This window comes from Andrographis paniculata, unplaced genomic scaffold, assembly GCF_009805555.1.
Source record: "Andrographis paniculata isolate CXL003 unplaced genomic scaffold, ASM980555v1 Contig34END, whole genome shotgun sequence".
Classification (NCBI taxonomy): Eukaryota; Viridiplantae; Streptophyta; class Magnoliopsida; order Lamiales; family Acanthaceae; genus Andrographis; species Andrographis paniculata.
The window spans coordinates 3006001-3026423 of record NW_026137567.1 but is presented as its reverse complement, the minus strand read 5'-3'; the positions used below and the strand labels follow the sequence as shown (position 1 = coordinate 3026423).

At 34.5% G+C, this 20423-nt stretch overlaps 1 protein-coding gene across 1 annotated transcript; it reads left to right on the top strand.

The window, feature by feature from the left end:
* The first annotated feature begins 10379 nt into the window (after positions 1–10379).
* LOC127248458 (protein CELLULOSE SYNTHASE INTERACTIVE 1) lies at positions 10380–19932 on the top strand. Its single transcript, XM_051270800.1, has 8 exons — positions 10380–10661; positions 11194–11311; positions 11676–11749; positions 12620–15671; positions 15857–18401; positions 18713–19167; positions 19247–19363; positions 19444–19932. The coding sequence occupies exons 2-8, from the start codon at positions 11246–11248 to the stop codon at positions 19582–19584; spliced, it is 6450 nt and encodes a 2149-aa protein (XP_051126757.1). The 5' UTR covers positions 10380–10661; positions 11194–11245; the 3' UTR covers positions 19585–19932.
* Positions 19933–20423: the final 491 nt, after the last annotated feature.

Sequence of the window (20423 nt, the reverse complement as noted above, 5' to 3'; positions counted from 1 at the left end):
TTTATGAGAATATTTTTACCAAAAAATTCCATGTGAACAAACCACAATAATTTAGACTTTATTTCTTTGTGGTCTGGATCTTATTATTTTTTATATATTTTTTTCTTTAAAATTATCATATTAATACTCTTTTATTTTTCGAACAATTGACTTCTTTTATACACAATATTTAAGGTAAAGATATTTAATTAATTAATACTTAATAGTAAGTTAGGAGATTATTTTATTATTTTTTATATAATTAATAATATTAATAATTTTAAAATAAATTTAATATATATGATTAAAAAAATTAGAATATGTATTTAATTATTTTAGAAATTATATCGCAATAAAATATATATGCAATACAAATACTGTTATGTATAAATAATTTTTTTCTATAATACAAGTAAATAAACAAAATACGTTTATTTATTTATAATTAATAGTATAAACTAATTTTATAAAAGACTTATTAGAGTTTAAATATAGATACAAATATTTATTTTTTTAAGATATAAAAATAAAAGAATTTTGGGTGGATCTTTTATAATCTATAATGATATATGTTATATAATTAATTATGTTGATTTATATTTGTTAATGAGAATAATTACTGTGCCGATTTGGACGATTTTTCACATGCATTATGTATACAAATAACACATATTAGTATTACACACAACATATGTATAATAAAGATATGTACTTCTTTTAATATATTATAAAAAAATATTAGAATATTATTATGCATCAAATTTTTATTTTTATCCCATCAAATATATTTTTAATTAAAATTTTACACCCCTATTTAAATTCAAAATTCAAACCTCAGCGTTAAATAAAGGGTAAACTGTTTTTTTTTTTTTCCAGTAACTGGACTCTTATCATTTTAATCCCGTAAATGAAGCCTGTCGCAAACTAGTCCCATAAGTGAAAAATTTTCGTTGTTTTAGTCCTCCGGCGCCGGAGACGCCCACGTGGCTCGCCGGAGGTGACGTGTCCGCCAGGTGTCCCGCCAGGTCAGCAACATCTGGCGGACACATGGATTTATTTATTTATTTTTAATCATTTTTTTTTAATTTTTTTAAAATCCTGATTAAAAAAAAATTAAAAAAAATTAAAAAATGAAAAAAAAAAAAAATCCACCTCCGGCGAGCCACGTGGGCATCTCTGGCGCCGGAGGACTAAAACAGCGAAAATTTTTCACTTATGGGATTAGTTTGCGACAGGCTCTATTTACGGACTAAAATGATAAGGGATCCGAGATTGAAAAAACAGTTTACCCTTAAATAAATGGACCATTAGTAACTTTTAATGTATAATAATTAGTAAATAAAGGCCTCTAAACTATTCGAAGTTAAAAACATATTATTATTGCATATGCTCTATGTTAACAACATAGATAATTCCGAAAATTAGAAATCTCTATTATTACATCATATTTTTTTAAAAGGAAAAAGGAGATGACTTCGAAAACAGAGTAGAAGGCTTCAATCAAACAATAAAATAAAAAATTATTGTTATTATTTGATAGAATTTTTAAAAATAAAAAATTAATATTAATATAATTTATTAAAAGAAAAATTATATTATTATAATTTTTGCAATTAAATACTAATATATAGGCTTTATTCCGTTATACTAATATTTTCTATTTTTTATTATATAAATACAAAATTTCAATAAAAGTATATAAATATTTTTTTATATAAAAAATTATATTAAATATGTATTTTCTCTAATATATATATATATATAATTAAATGATTAAAAATAATAGTAGTAATAAACACCCATTCAAGCGCGCACACATTTGTTCGATTCTTCTAATACTATTTTTTAATTGTTATTTTTTAAGAATAATAATAATAATACAATATTTAAAATATTTAATCTAAAATAATAACTAAATTTTATATTTTTAACATAATTTTTCATCCGATATTGAAATAAATCATTTCATTCCAAAAAAAAAAAACTCATTATTATTATCATTATTATTATTATTAATGTGAGGCTGCATATATAATTATATATATATATATATATTATATATTTGTGGTGATTTGACTTGGTACCTGCATATGGAGATATATATACAGACTGAGAGATGCTAGTTGTGACAATATTCTTGAGTAATTAATTAATTAATATAAATTAGGAGGCTTATTAGATGTACGTAGTTATGGTAAGAACACAAGAAGACATCCCTACAGCTTAATTTGCATTCAGCATTCAGATGACAGTATGCTATACTGTCTATATTCTCTACTAATTTGTTTTATTATTTATAAATATATTTCTTTATTTATTTGCCAGCCAAGATAGAGATTCAAAGGGAAACAAACTAAATAAATAAATAAATAAAAACTCATATGGCTTCAGCCTTCACCATTCAGCTTCGGCTTCAACTTCTTAATTATATATTATTAAATTCCACCCTAATTCTTTCTTTATAAAACTGAACAACCTCAATCCATTCCCATATATATATATATATATATATATATATATAAAAGATAGGATGGCTTACTTTCGTAAAATATAAATAAATAAATAATACTTTTGCTACATGTAGATGAAACGATAATTTATATATATATATAAGAAAAAACATACATAAAATATAAATAAATAAATAAATAATATGTTTGCTACAAATTTAAGTTTTTAGGTGAAATAGTGGTTTAATATCAACTAACATAATATTAGAGCCGATAAATTTTATGTTTGAGTTCCACCGTCCTCATTTATTGTCATCTACGTGCAAGAAAATGCAATAAATTAAAAAAAAAAAAAAAAAAAACACACACTATAAAAAAGATAAACTAAATTTTGAATGCTTTCATAATTATTTCTTGATCTTGTAATTTCGGTTCTTATAATATATTGGTTGGTCTTGATATGACTTGTTTAAGTAAATTTTGAGTTTGAGACATAATATATACAAAATCTAGCAGGTCTGTCTTCAACAATTTTTGATAGAGTTTATGACATGTTTGACTAAAGTCGAGATAGCTACTTAATTTTTTTTTTCTAGCCCCAGATTGTAAATCCCACTGAAAATATTGTTGGATCAGTAAATTTTACAATAGTTGCATCATTTCCGCCTTCTTTGAAAGATTGTTCCATCAACCCTTCCATCACCTATATCAAAAGAATAATAAGTTAAAAATATTTAAAAGTTGCATGCACAACATACTCACTTAGTATATCTAACTTGTAAGTATTTTCGTTTATTCGCTCAATCACTTGAAAAATTCCATCTTCTTATGGGGACAACTTGGACTTTCTTTTGCCGTAAAATCTCTTATTACAAAAATACAACCATACCCAATTTCTAAGTTGAAAACTCACTCTCTTGTAATGAAGGTTGACTTGATTTGTGAGTTGTGAACTACGTTGCTCTAATTGATTTTGTTATCTTTGTAGAATTGTTGAATCTTATATATTTATTTTCTAAAACCCATGTTAAATTTCTCATTGCTAAAAAATGACTCTAAATCAACTTAAGTAGGTGGATTAAGATCATAAAAAAACTTCAAAATGAGACATATTAGTAGTAGAATGTATAATCCATATGATAAACAAATTCTACATGAGACAAACAATTTTCGTTAATAGATAAGTTCATTTTTTATAATGCATCTAAATACAATGTCAAGTATGTGACTGGTCATTTCAGTTTGTCCATCAGTTTGTAAGTGGTATAATGTCAAGAATAAAAAGTACGTAACTTTCTTCAAAAGATTTTTCAAAAAGTAATTCAAAAACTTTGTATCCTTATCATTAACAATAGAACAAGACATCCAATGCAAATATATAATTTTTTAAAAAAATAGATTAGCAATGTGTATGACATTATTAGTTTTGATAGGTAATAAATTAGTCACATTTGAAAATCAATCTACTACCACCATCCTTACTCTCTTTGTTTAAGATAATCTTAAAATAAAATTCATATTATATATATTAAAGAATTTGAGTAGAGAGATGACCACATAGTTGTCAATCACGGATAGCGGTGCGTAATAGTCAATCTCTAAAATGCTATAGTGAAATAGCGCTATTTAAATATTTAAGGATATATATATATAAATTACTCCCTCCGTCCTAGGAAATATGGGTCTATTACTGTAGATACGAGAATTTAGGTAAAGTATAATTAGTAAGTAATTAAGAAGTGTATTAGTAAAAATAATTATTGTATAATAAAAATAATTATAGATTAAGATTAAGATAAGTAAATAGTTTAATTAAAATTAAAAATATTAAAAAATATAAAATTTAAAATGTGATTAAAGTGTAGAATCATATTTTCAAAAAAAATGAAAAGACATGTTATGTGAGACAGACGAAAATAGAAAATAAGGACAAATTATGTGGGACGAATGAAGTATTATTTATACAAAATTACAACAAAAATATAGAAGAAATCTATAAATTAATCTCATAATGATCATTCAAATCAATTAAATGTCAACAAAAAATATATGATCATAATATGTAGATACTTATATAAGAAAAACAATTAGATCACTATTGTTTGATAGATAGATGTCTAAGCTAATCAGATTCAAAATTTGATAAAATGGTTTTTCTTCAGTTTCACCATTATCACTTCGACTCTTGTCTAAATATTCTTCATCTTGTTTCTCCTCTTCTCCATTCTTATCCATTATTCTATTATAGAATTCTTTCTCGTTGATATTTGCATTATAGTGTAGAAACAGACTCGTTAGCTCCAGTAGTATCAACAACAACTCCCCAAATCAAATTATCATTGTAAAAAAAACAAACTCATTTTCGACAGGTTGTCTATTTATATCAATTTTTCAATTAACCACTAATTGGAATCATCAGTATCATTCAAAACAATATGATCAATCACATCATTTTTACTATAACTATCTAACAAATTTTGGTTATACTTGATATAAACCAAATCGTGCAATTTATGACTCTCTAATTTGTTTTTTTTTTTTTTTTTCTTGGAATGAATCTTAAAATTAATTAAGATTGAAGATAAATGTTAATATCTTTTCATCTAGATTATAATAAAAATATATATATATATATATATTATAAGTTAAAGTTAAATTTCAATTACTTACGTGTTAAAATATATTCCAATTTATCTCACAACCCAATGAGCTACAAGTCAAGCTCAATACTTCTATGACTAACTTTTACAAATTTGAAATATGACTTCCATAATTCCTCCACCACTCATTTGTCATTCAATTAAATAATAAGATGAATAAAGAAACTATATATAAACTTTATAGGAAAAAAATAGACTTATGATTTAAATTGTAGACTAATCAAGAGCCAATATATGTGATAACTCTATTTTGTTATTGTAGTTTGTATATCAATTCACAGGGAATTTTATTCGAAAATCAGTGAGTAGAGTTTTTATAGAAGAGCGATCAGATATAACAATTGTGTGGTTGTAGACCCTGGATAATTATCACAATTATTTATACTCTTTTTACTGGTGAGTTTCCAGGTCGAACACAAGGATTTAAAGTCATAAATTTCAATGGTAAAAATCTTGGAGAAGCGACGAAGAAAAGAAAAGGAGGGTCCGCTTGGAGCGGGCGCAAATCTTTTACTACTGAAAGCGGTAAATAAAGCAGTAAGGATGAGGTGAACGGAGACGAGCGAAGCGGAAGTGAGAGGCAGAGTTCCAGTGGCAACCAGATGATCGGGGCATGGATGAATCGCGGTTACCAGAGGATTGGGACGTGAATGAGCGGCATATTATATGTATATGTATATGAGCGAATTAGAGTGAATGAGAGGTGCTGTGTCTGAACTGTGCGTTACTAAATGAGTAGATTTCCCTGGATGTAGCGAGCGAATGACGTAAGTGTGTTATCGGAAGCATATATGTATATTATGAAAATGATGATAGAAAGATGTTGTAATTATATAAAATGGATTATAAAGAACTCATCACACTGGTATTTTTGGCCTAGGGGGGATTTACAACAAGATTTCAATGACACCCAGAATTAAGACATTATAAGAAAGAAACCCTACTGTCACTAGGAATTTCTGCGACCTAATAGACCCCCGTCTATGTCCCGTTAATTTTCCCAATTTCTGCCTCATTAGTGGCTTTACCCCCTGATGTTGCTACTATTTTATCAGAATCAAATTTAGCACAGTAGTTAAGTAGGTCGACAAGGCTCCCGCGTACTTAACTACATTGAACTACCTTGAGACCGCTTTTGGCGCATCACAAGGCTTAATTAATCAATTCTTCTCTCGCTCTATACCAGTGATATGAAATTCTCTAAAATTGATTTATATAAGTATGGAAAATTGTGAAAGAATTTAATGTGAAGAAGTGAATGATATTTCTTTATATACTACGAAAGCGCGAAAAGAATTAGACTACAAAGCTGTAAATGAAAGCAGTAATCTAATCTAAGAAAGCATTAAAGACGTGGCCAAGGGAGAGGGAAGATGCCCACTCCCTTGGCCTTTCCTGTGGAGAACTCCTTTACAGGGTTGGAGCTCTCGAAAACAGGAAGACGACGAACGCTGTATGTATGCTGAAATTGTCCAAGAATTCGATCTATTTTACATAAAGATATCCGGCCCTATTTATATCAGGTGTGAAAAGGCGGTTGCAAGTAGCAGTTAGGCAGTTCCAACCGCTGGGCAGTTAGGCGGTTGCTGGTGGTTATTCTGTTGAAGTAGTTGCTGGCCATAACTCCCAGGGTGCCCGCTTCGCTTGCATTTGAAGGGTAAGGGCACAGATCTTCCTCGCTTGCCGGAGAGCAGGAGGGCATCAGCGTAGCTCGGCTCGCTTGTGCTAGCTGGAATTGGAATGACTGTACCGCTGCAGTTGAAGTACTTTGTTGAAATCTGGTTAGAGTCTGCAGTGGTGGGTATCTGGATTGTCGCTTGTAAGCGGGAGAGGCTATCGCTTGCGGCTATGAAGGTGGCCGCTTGCCTCTCATGCCTTAGTGTTTTCGAAGTGTGTCTTGGGCGCTTGCGAGCGAAGGCGGCTGTCGCTTGTGGCGTCTGCCTTAGCTTTTCTGGTTCCAGATTACCGCTTAAGAGGGTAAAAATCGTTAATAGTCTCAACAACGAATTCTGGATCATGCCTAGTGATATAAATCAATATTGTATGCCGATTACGAATTATTTTGATGGTTCTTATGCAGAAATTCAAGTAATACACATTTTTGTCAACCTAAGAATATGCTCATATTTGGAGTCATCAATATGCCTTTGCCTTATAGCTGCATTTAAAGCAAAAACTTCAACACCACTTTTATAAACTACCAGTTGTTTTGTAATCTTATCGACCTCTTCTTCAGAAGTATTCAATCGCTCGATACACTTGTATAATTCGTGTGTAACTTCAAGGTCAAACTCAATGCTTGGATTGGAATAACAAAAATATGGATTTAAGAAATATCCTGTTGCATGTAGAGGTTGATGAAACTCACATTCACACATTCTATCAATGATCTCGAAGACATACTTATACTTTTCTTTCTTTTCCTTTTTTTTTAATTACATCTTTCAATAGTTTCTTTAGCTCTATCAATCGCTTTATATATATATATATATATATATCTCATAGCAGGCTTTTTTTTTTTTAATTGTCCACCAATTTTAACATATGTAGAAGACGATTCAATACCTTAAGAGCATACAAAACATCATTCCAAAATATAAGTAATAATACAATATCATTTGCCTTTTTGCCCTTAGTTTCTTTCGTTGTCTTCAATTGCAACCAATCATTAGAAGTGAACATCTTTCTAAGATTATTTTTTATTTTTTATTTTTTATGCTACCTTTGTAAAGCTATAAATTTATAGCAAATCAGATGACTCCATACCTAACGAGTTCCATCTTATTTGTGAACTTTCTCATCAAATTCAAAGCAATAGAGTGATTATATATGAATTTCATAAGAGAAAAACCTCTTTATATAGTCCTTTTAACTCATAGAATCTTCTCAATGTCCTCTAACATTAAATCTAAACAATTAGCTGCATATGGTGTCCAATAAATATGATTCTCTTTCCTTGCAAATATTTATTTATTATGAGTCAATAACTTATCTAAGAATTAAGAATATAAGATTAAAATTAAATAATCAATAAAATATACAAAATACTTAAGAACTTAAAGTTTAAGAATCATACCGGTCAATACATACTTACTTCCATTGTCCGTTACTACTTGGACAATATTTTTCTCTCATATTTCATCTACAAAAGAATCTAATAACTGTATAATTTTTCTCTTGTCTTCATAAATGAAGAAGCATCCACACTTTTTATAACATTATTCCGTCGTAGAAAATTTACTAACAAATTTATCAATGTTCTATTCTTCTATCTGTCCATCCATCATACATAATAGAACACCCAAGTTTAATCTCTTTGCTTTAAGAGATTTCATCAATTCCTTTGTTATTTCTAGTTCTTTTTTCAACAAAGGAGTTCTCAATTCATGATAACTCAAAGGCTTTAGATGTTGACCATAATTTCCTTTTGTATCAACCTTCAGCTTGATACATTTTGATTTTGAAACATTAAATATGATGAAATTTTTGTAGAAGAATAAAGCAATGTATTGATTTGTCACTGCCCTTGTTTCTTTGTCACAAACATCCTTTATACTTGTCTGTCGTTGAGATTTTCCCATCACTTATGTTTCTGATTTTTTCATAAATAATAAATCCAATGGACCTTTCACATTTGGCCTTTTCTGTTCACCACTAAGTTAAGTTGTCAATATTTTCCCGTCTTTCCAAACTGAACAAGGTGTATTTCTTGAACAACTTCTAAGTCATTCTCATCTTCCCGCAACTCATCAAGAATATCCTGATCAACAACTGCCTTTTTTTTGTTGGTATGCTTTAATGAGTTTTTTCTTAATCTCCAATGGAATTTTTTCACATGCCAAAACATCTCTCTTTATTCCCATTTGATGTCTCTTTGCTCTTGTAATTCTTCCGGTTGTAGTTTTTGAGCAAAAATTACATGTAACATTTCTTTTATTATTGATATCATTCAAACTATTCCATTGCCGAATGATATCTAAGTTTTCTCCCGTCGGTTTTACCATGCTGCAATCACTTATTGACATAACGGAGAAGTCAGAATATGGAACAATTTGAAGAAAGAAATCCGGACAAGATAGAAGGGGGAGAAGATCATTTGTCTAGGAAAGAAAAAAAATACAGGTAGAAGATGGAAGGGGAGAAGATCACTTGTCTAGGAGTGAGAGAAGAAAGAAATACGTGCATAAGATGGAAGAAATGAAAGGAAAAGAATATCACTTGTCTGTGACGGAGAGAAGAAAGACATACAAGCAGAAAATAGAAGAGGGAGAAGATGGAAGAATTTGATGATTACTTGTCTATAAAATAAAAAAAATATGAAAAAATGAATTCAAAATGAGAGAGTCATTCAAATAGGGGATTTATGGCATAATATCAAAAGACTTAAAATCTAATGGTATAATAAATATAATAAAATTTTATACATTTTTATAATAATATTATATAATGTTATTAAGCCGCACCGCACCGCATAGTATGGTTATTATTTGAATGTTTTTATTATTTGGATGTTTTTATAATATAATATAATTTTATTATTTGGTTGTTTTTCCAAAAAAATATACATTTTTTTTTTCTTCAGAAAGCATCCATCAAACATTATTTTAATATCAAATCCAAACTAAAATTTTAGTAAAAATATTTATATAATATATTGTAAGTCGAAAAAATATTTATTATATGCATAGATAGTAAATTAAATTAAAAAATAAAAACATTGTATCGAGACTAATCAAAATAAAAATTTGTAACTTTTCAATAAAAAGAGAAATATTTATTCTTTCACAAAACAAATAAATCCATTGTTACCATCTATATTACTCCTCCGTAATATGAGTGTATTAATTAAGAAATATATTAATAAAAATAATTATAAATTAAGAATAAGATAACTAAATGGTTTAATTAAAATTAAAATTAATTTGAATTTTAAATTTTAAAATATAATTAAAGTGTATAATTAATTTTTTTTTTAAAAAATAAATTATATGGGATAGACGAAAATAAAAAATAGGAACAAATTATGCGAAATTGAAGGAGAAAAAAAATAAACTCGTACTACTTTTTAAAATGGAAAAAGTAATGCCAAGCCGCGAGCCGCCGGATCCATGAAGCTAGCTAAGCCGAGCCAAGCCAACCGTATGGGGAAATCTGTCGGTGGCCCATCCTACGGGACAGCCATTCATTCATTCATCTTACTCTCAGTCTCCCACATCATCATGATTATTATTATTATTATTATTATTATTATTACCACACTATAAAATAAAATACAGCAGAGCTTACTCATATACAGACATACAGACACACTCTCTCTCTAAGAAAGAGGTGCTCCGCCTCCCTCCCTCCCTCCCTTGTCAGCTACGCAACGATCTCACATTTGCATTCATCACAGGGATAGATAGAGAGAGGGTTGCAAATTGCAATGCTTCTGTAGGAGTGTGTGTTTGTGTGTGAGAGAGAGAAAGAGCAACCGCTTCATTCCATTTTTTGCTTCTCCTTCCTTCTATATTGCCGATATTCATGCCAAGGAAGAACAAATCTTGATGCCCTCTATCTGAATCTAATCAAGGTTTCCCCAATTATGCCAGATCTTGCTCTTTATTACCCACCTCTTACTCATATGCTAATTTTGCTTTTTCCTTTTAATTAATCTGGATCCTGTTGTTGAGAGCCTGCCTATATTTGGAAAATTGGGTGTCGGTGGACTGAAGCTGAGACTGGGCTGCATTCGTGTTTTAGCTTGAGATTCTTCATTTTTTTTTTTCCGTCCGGTGACGCTTGATCTACCGATGATCGGTTTGTTTTTAGCGGGATTGCAGATGGGGATTTATTTTTCTTGTTGATTTTTTTTTTTTTTTTTTTTTGCGTGCGTTCTATTGGTTTGGGTGCAATTACTGATCTTCATTTGAATTCAGCTTCGTTTTTCTCAGTCAATCGCTCGCAATTCGGTGGCGGTTTGTACTAGGCAATTCTTTTGTGTTTGTTTCGATCGACATTTTCTTAATATTTCATTTGCTCCGAATAGATTAATGGAATCGAGATTTTTGTTTATTCATATTTGGAGGTGATTTGAACAGACTTGACTTTGTCACTTACAACAGGAGGCTGCCTGTGTCAAGGGACGGCCGGATCTGAGTAGGAGACCTCGAAGAAATGGCGGCCACACTGGCTTGGAGGGCGGCTGCTTCCAATGGCAGCACCGTTCATCCCAATGATTTGGTAAATTTTTAAATCTGTTGGTTTAGGATTTGAAATTGCTATGTGAATCTCCTGTTGTATGGGTAGAACTTAGTTTCCTTGTTCCTTGTTATTATTCAGTGTCTAGATCTTGTATCTCAATTTTAATTTTTGGACGGTTATCTTCTGAAACTTGATACACAGACTGGTATATCTCATAATTTCAAATTTCCTGTCTTGTGTTACATTGTTATTAGCTGTCATCCTAAAAGATCCAAAGATCAAAATTTTCTGTGCTGTGTTACACCTGGATTTGATTGCTATGTCATATTCTGATCAATGCCCTGCTTTTAGTTGTGGATAGTTTCTATCAGGATACAGCTTATGCTGTTGTTTATTACTGTAGGAGAGAAATGGTGATGCTAAACCTCATGATTCAGAGCCTCCGACTCCTCACGCTCTTGTGAAATTGAGTTCAAGGTTAGTTGAATAATACCATTGTTATGTCTTGTGTTTTCTCTCTGCAAAAGCTATCCATAGGCTGTCCTTGCATTTTATCCTTTACACTTTACTAATCTGCATCTGATTGATCTTTATTTATTTTATTTTTTTGTAATTATTATTAAGCTTTTGTAAATTAAAAACAGTATATGTGTGTTTACTTGTAAGGTTTGTATTTCCATTTTACTATTTCAACTTTTTATCCTCCCAAAAACATTAAATCAAACACCTATTTTTATTTATTATAATTACACTAAAATTAAATTTTACATTCATAATATTACATCAAACTACTATTTCAATTCAAAATTTTACTATTCAAAACCAAAACCAAAAACCAAAATCTTATAAGTAAACACACCCTATATTGTGAGAAGTTGAGGGGTGGATTACTTGAATCTCAAGTTTATTTTTCCTTATGCTGAACACGACATTTCTGGGCAACAACTGTTAATATTTTTCATAGACATTTTGTTTCCTGTTAGGTTGATTTACTATGGATGCGCCTATCGATATAATTGATATTTTTTGGTGCTAAAATCTGTTGAAAGGATGTGTTTATTTGTGGGATTTTGGTTTTGTGTTTTGGATTCGAATAGTAAAATTTTGAATTGAAATAGTTGTTTGATGAGATATAAATATGTATTGATACAATCTTTTGAATGTAAAATCAAATTTTAGTGTTATACTATAATAAATGAAAAATAAATGATTGATTTGATATTTTTATTGAGAAAAAATTGGAATAGTAAAACAAAAAGTTTTCACATGTAAACACACCCAAATAATGCTCTTCACTTTATCAGATCTATTTCAATAGGCAGGATGTTTATTGCCTCTTTGCTGCAGAGATAGGAGCAGCATGGAAGACCCTGATGGGACATTAGCAAGTGTTGCACAATGCATCGAACAGTTGCGTCAGAGTTCTTCCTCATCCCAAGAAAAAGAGAATGGCTTGAAGCAATTACTTGATCTAATCAATACACGGGATAATGCTTTCGGGGCAGTTGGATCTCATTCTCAAGCAGTTCCAGTTCTTGTCTCTCTTCTTCGGTCTGGATCACTTGGTATCAAAATACAGGCTGCCACTGTTTTAGGTTCTCTGTGCAAAGAGAATGAATTACGGGTCAAGGTGCTACTTGGCGGTTGCATTCCTCCATTGCTTGGTCTTCTCAAATCAAACTCTGTGGAAGGCCAGATTGCCGCAGCAAAGACGATATACGCTGTCTCTCAAGGTGGTGCCAAGGACCATGTTGGCTCAAAAATATTTTCAACAGAAGGGGTTGTGCCTGTGCTATGGGAACAACTAGAAAAAGGTCTTAAAGCTGGAAATGTGGTTGATGACTTGCTAACTGGAGCCTTGCGGAGTCTCTCAAGCTGCACAGAGGGATTTTGGCCAGCAACAGTTCAAGCCGGTGGAGTTGATATACTTGTCAAATTGCTTACCACTGGACAATCAAGTACCCAAGCAAATGTATGCTTTCTCTTAGCATGCATGATGATGGAGGATGCCTCTGTTTGTTCAAGAATCTTAGCTGCAGAAGCCACTAAACTTCTTCTCAAGCTGATCGGATCTGGAAATGATGCCCCTGTAAGAGCTGAAGCAGCAGCTGCATTGAAATCTCTTTCAGCACAGTGCAAAGAAGCTAGGCGCGAGATTGCTAATGCCAATGGTATTCCTGTATTGATAAATGCTACAATAGCTCCTTCGAAAGAGTTCATGCAGGGTGAGTTTGCTCAAGCTTTGCAAGAGAACGCAATGTGTGCCCTCGCAAACATATCTGGTGGTCTGTCGTTTGTCATCTCAAGCCTTGGTCAAAGCCTTGAATCATGTAGCTCTCCTGCACAAGTAGCTGACACTCTTGGAGCTTTGGCTTCTGCACTGATGATATATGACAATAAAGCTGAATCCGCAAGACCATCAAATCCCATGGAGGTGGAGAAAACATTGGTACAGCAGTTCAAGCCTCAGTCACCCTTTCTGGTACAGGAACGTACAATAGAAGCGTTGGCCAGTTTGTACGGAAATGGTGTATTAGCATGCAAACTTGCTAATTCTGATGCAAAAAGACTGCTTGTTGGTTTGATAACAATGGCCACCAATGAAGTGCAGGAGGAGCTGATTAGATCCCTTCTCACTCTCTGCAACAATGAAGGCCCTTTATGGCAAGCACTTCAAGGCCGTGAAGGGATTCAGCTTTTGATATCTCTTCTTGGTCTTTCATCAGAGCAGCAGCAAGAATGTGCTGTTGCATTACTTTGCCTTTTGTCCCATGAAAATGATGAAAGTAAATGGGCTATTACTGCTGCTGGTGGTATCCCACCACTTGTTCAAATTCTAGAGACTGGGTCTGCCAAGGCTAAAGAAGATTCTGCCACAATCCTTGGTAACCTCTGTAATCATAGCGAGGACATACGAGCCTGTGTGGAAAGTGCTGATGCCGTCCCTGCTTTACTGTGGCTGCTGAAGAATGGAAGTCCCAATGGGAAGGAGATTGCTGCAAAAACCTTAAATCACTTGATTCATAAGTCAGATACTGCAACAATCAGCCAACTTACTGCATTGCTTGTCAGTGATTTGCCTGAATCTAAACTTTATGTCTTAGATGCGCTAAAAAGCTTGCTTTGTGTGGCTCCTTTGAATGATATGGTACGCGAAGGTAGTGCAGCAAATGATGCAATTGAGACGATGATAAAAATATTAAGTGCTTCAAATGAAGAGACTCAAGAGAAGTCTGCACTAGCTCTTGCTGGGATTTTTAATCTCAGAAAGGACTTGCGTGAGACAAGCATTGCTGTCAAGACACTTTGGTCGGTGATCAAACTTTTAAATGTTGAAGCTGAAAACATCTTGGTGGAAGCTTGTCGTTGCCTTGCTGCTATCTTTCTATCCGTTAAAGACAACCGGGATGTGGCTGCTGTTGCTAGAGATGCTTTGCCTTTGTTAGTGGTGCTTGCAAACTCTTCATCCCTGCCAGTCGCAGAGCAATCAGTTTGTGCTATGGCCAATCTCCTATTAGACGGTGAAGCTGCAGAAAAAGCTATCTCAGAAGAAATTATATTACCTGCCACTAGAGTTTTGCGTGAAGGCTCTAATATTGGACAGATACATGCATCAGCGGCAATTGCTCGACTCCTCCATTCTCGTCAGATAGATTCTGCTTTAACTGAATGTGTAAATCGTACTGGAACAGTACTTGCTATGGTTTCTTTTCTGGAAACTGCTGATACTGAATCTATTGCTACGTCGGAGGCTTTAGATGCACTTGCTTTTCTTTCAAGGTCAGCTGGAGATATTGGGTCCATTAAACCTGCTTGGGCAGTTCTTGCTGAATTCCCAAGCAGCATTGCCCCAATTGTTTCATGTATTGCTGGCGCCACACCTCTGTTGCAGGATAAAGCTATAGAAATCTTATCTCGTCTGTGCCGGACACAGCCTGTAATTCTTGGGAACTCAATTGCCTGTTCCACTGGATGCATTTCATTCATTGCAAGAAGGGTAATCAGTTCCTCTAACGCAAAAGTTAGAGTTGGAGGGGTTGCACTTCTTGTCTGTACTTCCAAAGTCAACCATCAGAGAGTAGTAGAAGATTTAAATGAGTCTAACTTGTGCGCTTCGCTCATTCATTCTCTTGTGGGAATGTTGTCTTCTGCAGAGCCTTCTCAAGTTGGAGATCAAGACAACAAGGATATAATAAGTATTTCCAGGATAATTGAAGATGAAGCTAGCAACCATGACTCAGAGAGATGCACATCACAAGTTAGTGGTACCAATATAGCCATATGGCTTCTTTCTGCTCTTGCTAGTGGTGATAACAAAAGCAAACTTGAGATCATGGAGGCTGGTGCAATTGAAGCTCTCACGGACAAAATTTCTCAATTCTTGTCCCAATATTCAGTGGTATGTAGTTAACTTCTGTATTTTCGTCAAGCTTAATACTCATCTCCTCGCTTAACTGCACTGATTAAGAAATTGTTCTATTCATACATATTTCTATGCACATTATTCACATTCACTGGTCTACATTGTGGTTACTAGACTGCAGACATATTCATTATCAGAACTTCTAAAAATTGATCTTGCAGGTTGATTATAAAGATGATGGTAGCACATGGCTTTGTGCCTTATTGTTGGCTATATTATTTCAAGATAGAGATATCATTCGTGCACATGCAACTATGAAAGCAATTCCAGTGCTGACAAGTTTGTTAAGATCAGAAGAGGGGACAAACAGATATTTTGCTGCACAAGCTGTGGCCAGCCTTGTCTGCAATGGGAGCAGGGGAACTCTTCTGTCTGTTGCAAACTCAGGGGCAGCATCAGGGCTCATTTCCTTGCTTGGTTCTGCTGATGATGACATACGTGACCTTCTGGAATTGGCTGAGGAGTTTGGTTTGGTTAGCTATCCTGATCAAGTTGCCCTTGAAAGATTATTTAGGGTTGATGACATCAGGTTTGGTGCAACTTCTAGAAAAGCTATACCAGCCCTTGTTGATTTGCTCAAACCTATTCCAGATCGTCCTGGGGCACCTTTTCTTTCTCTGGGTCTTCTTATCCAGCTTGCTACAGATTGTCCTACTAACCAAGTCGTTATGGTTGAGTCAGGAGCCTTGGAAGGGTTGACAAAATATCTATCTCTTGGTCCTCAAGATGCATATGAGGAAGCAGCAACTGATTTGCTTGGGATTTTGTTCAGCACACCTGAGATACGGAGACACGACTCTGCATTTGGTGCAGTTAGTCAACTTGTGGCAGTTTTGCGCTTAGGTGGAAGAGCAGCAAGATATAGTGCTGCAAAGGCCTTGGAGAATTTATTTTCTGCTGATCATGTCAGGAATGCTGAATCTGCCAGGCAAGCTGTTCAACCTTTGGTGGAAATTCTAAATACAGGCATGGAGAAGGAGCAGCATGCTGCTATTGCAGCTTTAGTTAGATTGCTGAATGAGAACCCATCAAAGGCACTTGCAGTTGCTGATGTTGAGATGAATGCTGTTGAGGTGTTGTGTAAAATTCTTTCATCGAATTACTCAATGGAGCTTAAGGGGGATGCTTCTGAGTTGTGCTCCGTACTGTTTGGAAACACAAGAATAAGATCAACTCTAGCGGCTGCCCGCTGTGTTGAGCCTTTAGTTTCTCTGCTTGTAACTGAGTATAGTCCAGCTCATTACTCTGTTGTCCGTGCATTGGATAAACTCCTGGATGATGAACAACTAGCTGAGCTTGTTGCTGCACATGGTGCTGTTATCCCTCTTGTAGGCCTTCTATATGGTCGAAATCATTTGCTCCATGAGGCTATATCTAGAGCTCTTGTTAAGTTAGGTAAAGATCGACCTGCATGCAAGATGGAAATGGTCAAAGCAGGTGTTATAGAGTGTGTACTTGAAATACTTCAAGAAGCACCTGACTTTTTGTGTGCAGCATTTGCTGAATTGCTCCGGATACTGACAAATAATGCTACCATTGCTAAAGGTCCATCTGCTGCAAAAGTGGTCGAGCCTCTTTTCCAGTTGCTGGCGAGACCAGAGTTTGGGCCTGATGGTCAACATAGCACATTGCAGGTTCTTGTGAATATATTGGAGCATCCGCAATGTCGTGCTGATTATACTCTTACATCTCAACAAGCTATAGAACCCCTCCTACCTTTGCTCGACTCCCCTGCTTCGGCAGTGCAACAGTTGGCTGCTGAGCTTCTGTCCCACCTGCTGTTGGAGGAGCATCTTCAGAGAGACCCATTGACTCAGCAGGTGATTGGTCCACTGGTACGCATTCTTGGTTCCGGCATTCCTATTCTGCAGCAGAGGGCTGTGAGAGCTCTTGTCAGTGTGGCGGTAATCTGGCCAAATGAAATTGCGAAAGAGGGGGGTGTAGGTGAGCTGTCCAAAGTCATACTTCAAGCTGATCCTCTACTTCCTCATGCCTTATGGGAGTCTGCTGCATCTGTGTTGTCTGGCATTCTGCAGTTCAGTTCTGAGTTTTATTTAGAAGTGCCTGTAGCAGTGTTGGTCAGGTTGCTTCGTTCAGGGTCAGAAAGCACGGTTGTCGGTGCACTTAATGCTCTTCTAGTGTTGGAGAGTGATGACTCAACCAGTGCTCAAGCAATGGCTGAAAGTGGGGCAATTGAGGCTCTTCTGGACCTTCTTAGAAGCCATCAGTGCGAGGAAACGGCTGCCAGGCTTCTTGAGGTGTTGCTAAACAATGTGAAAATTCGAGAATCCAAAGCTACAAAATCTGCGATTTTGCCATTGTCTCAATACCTCTTAGATCCTCAAACACAAGGTCAGCAGGCGAGGTTGTTGGCAACCCTTGCACTTGGTGATCTATTTCAGAATGAGACACTTGCTCGAACAGCTGATGCTGTTTTGGCTTGCCGGGCATTAGTGAATCTCCTTGAGGATCAACCTACTGAAGAAATGAAAGTAGTAGCTATATGCGCTTTGCAGAACCTTGTGATGTACAGCAGATCAAATAAAAGAGCAGTTGCTGAAGCTGGTGGCGTTCAGGTTGTACTTGATCTGATCAGTTCTAGCGATCCTGAAACATCAATGCAGGCTGCAATGTTTATCAAACTTCTTTTCTCCAACAATACCATTCAAGAATACGCCTCTAGTGAAACAGTGAGAGCTATAACAGGTAAGATCTCATTTGTTTATATGATGCTCGCTTATGTTGGATATGTTTAGGTTAATATTCAACAAACTTGCAAAGTTTCTATGCTATTATAGTGTCAAATGGGCAAACTAGATTTACATTCGAAAGTTGCTTTTCCATGAAAAATGTCATCTCCCCAATGAAAGATCCAGAGCTTGTCTTCATCTTTCTTAGCTGGAGGGGAAAAGTAACTTTTTGTAGTTATACGTACCACTATTTTTGCACCCAGTACATTTCATTTGCAGTTTTTCTGGTTCTCACATATTTTCTGATTAATCTTTTGTCTGTTGTAGCTGCAATTGAGAAAGACTTGTGGGCTACCGGCACAGTGAATGAGGAGTATTTAAAGGCTCTCAATTCATTATTTGGCAACTTTCCTCGTCTGAGAGCCACCGAACCTGCAACCCTGAGCATTCCTCATCTTGTTACCTCTCTTAAGACTGGATCGGAGGCCACCCAAGAAGCTGCATTGGATGCACTATTTCTTCTTAGGCAAGCTTGGTCAGCCTGTCCAGCCGAAGTTTCTCGTGCGCAATCTATTGCTGCAGCGGATGCAATACCCCTTTTACAGTACTTGATCCAGTCAGGGCCACCGCGTTTTCAGGAGAAAGCGGAATTTCTGCTTCAGTGTTTGCCAGGGACACTGGTGGTGATAATCAAGCGAGGAAACAACATGAGACAATCTGTCGGAAATCCCAGTGTGTACTGCAAATTAACCCTTGGAAACACTCCTCCTCGGCAAACCAAGGTATGAATTTTCACTCAATTCCGCTGCATAATTTCCATGTTAATCAGCAGAAATCAAAATAATCCCATTTCTGTGTTAGGTTGTATCTACTGGTCCGAATCCTGATTGGGACGAGAGCTTTGCATGGTCCTTCGAAAGTCCTCCCAAAGGACAGAAGCTTCACATTTCCTGCAAGAACAAGAGCAAAATGGGAAAGGTGAATTAATTAGCTTTTTTACAGTATTTGCTTTTAACTCGACATCACCTAACAATGTTTTCTTTCTTACTTGCTGCCAGAGCTCATTTGGAAAGGTGACCATCCAAATCGACCGTGTAGTAATGTTAGGAGCAGTTGCAGGCGAGTACACACTGCTGCCCGAAAGCAAAAGTGGGCCGTCAAGGAATCTGGAAATCGAATTCCAATGGTCTAACAAATAAGGTCTGTGTTTGCCAATCTCAACTTGGAAAGTGAGTCATCATACTTGTTTAATGATCTGCAGATTTTTGATTGAGTTCTTTAAAAGCAGCCATATTTATGAATCGAGCTTTACCTGCAACAGTGTATATAGAGTTATACTATAATATATACTTGGGCAAATTGTTTGTAGTTAAGTACATGGGCACGTGTCGATGATTGTATTCATTTGTAATTTTGTTGTTTATTTGGGTGATTGATTTGCTTAGATTTGGTTTTTAGTACATTTGCAACCACATTTGTATTCCCATTTGAGATGGAATTGAATTCATTGTGATTCTGAGATCTATATATGTGTATGTATTTCTTTCTGCCTTCTTTTCATCTTAACCTTTTCTGGCCATTATTTTTTGCCCTCCTCGAGCCATGCTAATTTGTGTTTTTTGAATGTCCAGGACCTTTGTTTTATTTTATTTTATTTATTTATTTGTAATTTAAGAATATTTTGATATTTATGTATGAATTGTTTTTAGGGCAAGTGAACACAAACCTAATATTTGAAACTTGTAGCAACCATGATCTTGATCCAAATGTTGAGCATAGATTAGGATGGTTTTTTGTATTTTTGAAAAAAAGGAAATCTTTGTTAGAAGATTCTCAAACTTTTTATAAAGAAAGGCACTTCAAAGTTCTGGTAAAACATATATTTTGAAATTTTTACCATGATTTTTTTTTTCTAAAACAAATTTATTAAGAGCATCTCTAAGTTACTGTATAGATTAAGTAAAAAAAAGGGGGTTGGTGCTGCAACTTAACCTCAAATTGCCCCCTAGTTTTGGTTGGGGCTGGGGCTCCAATCCAA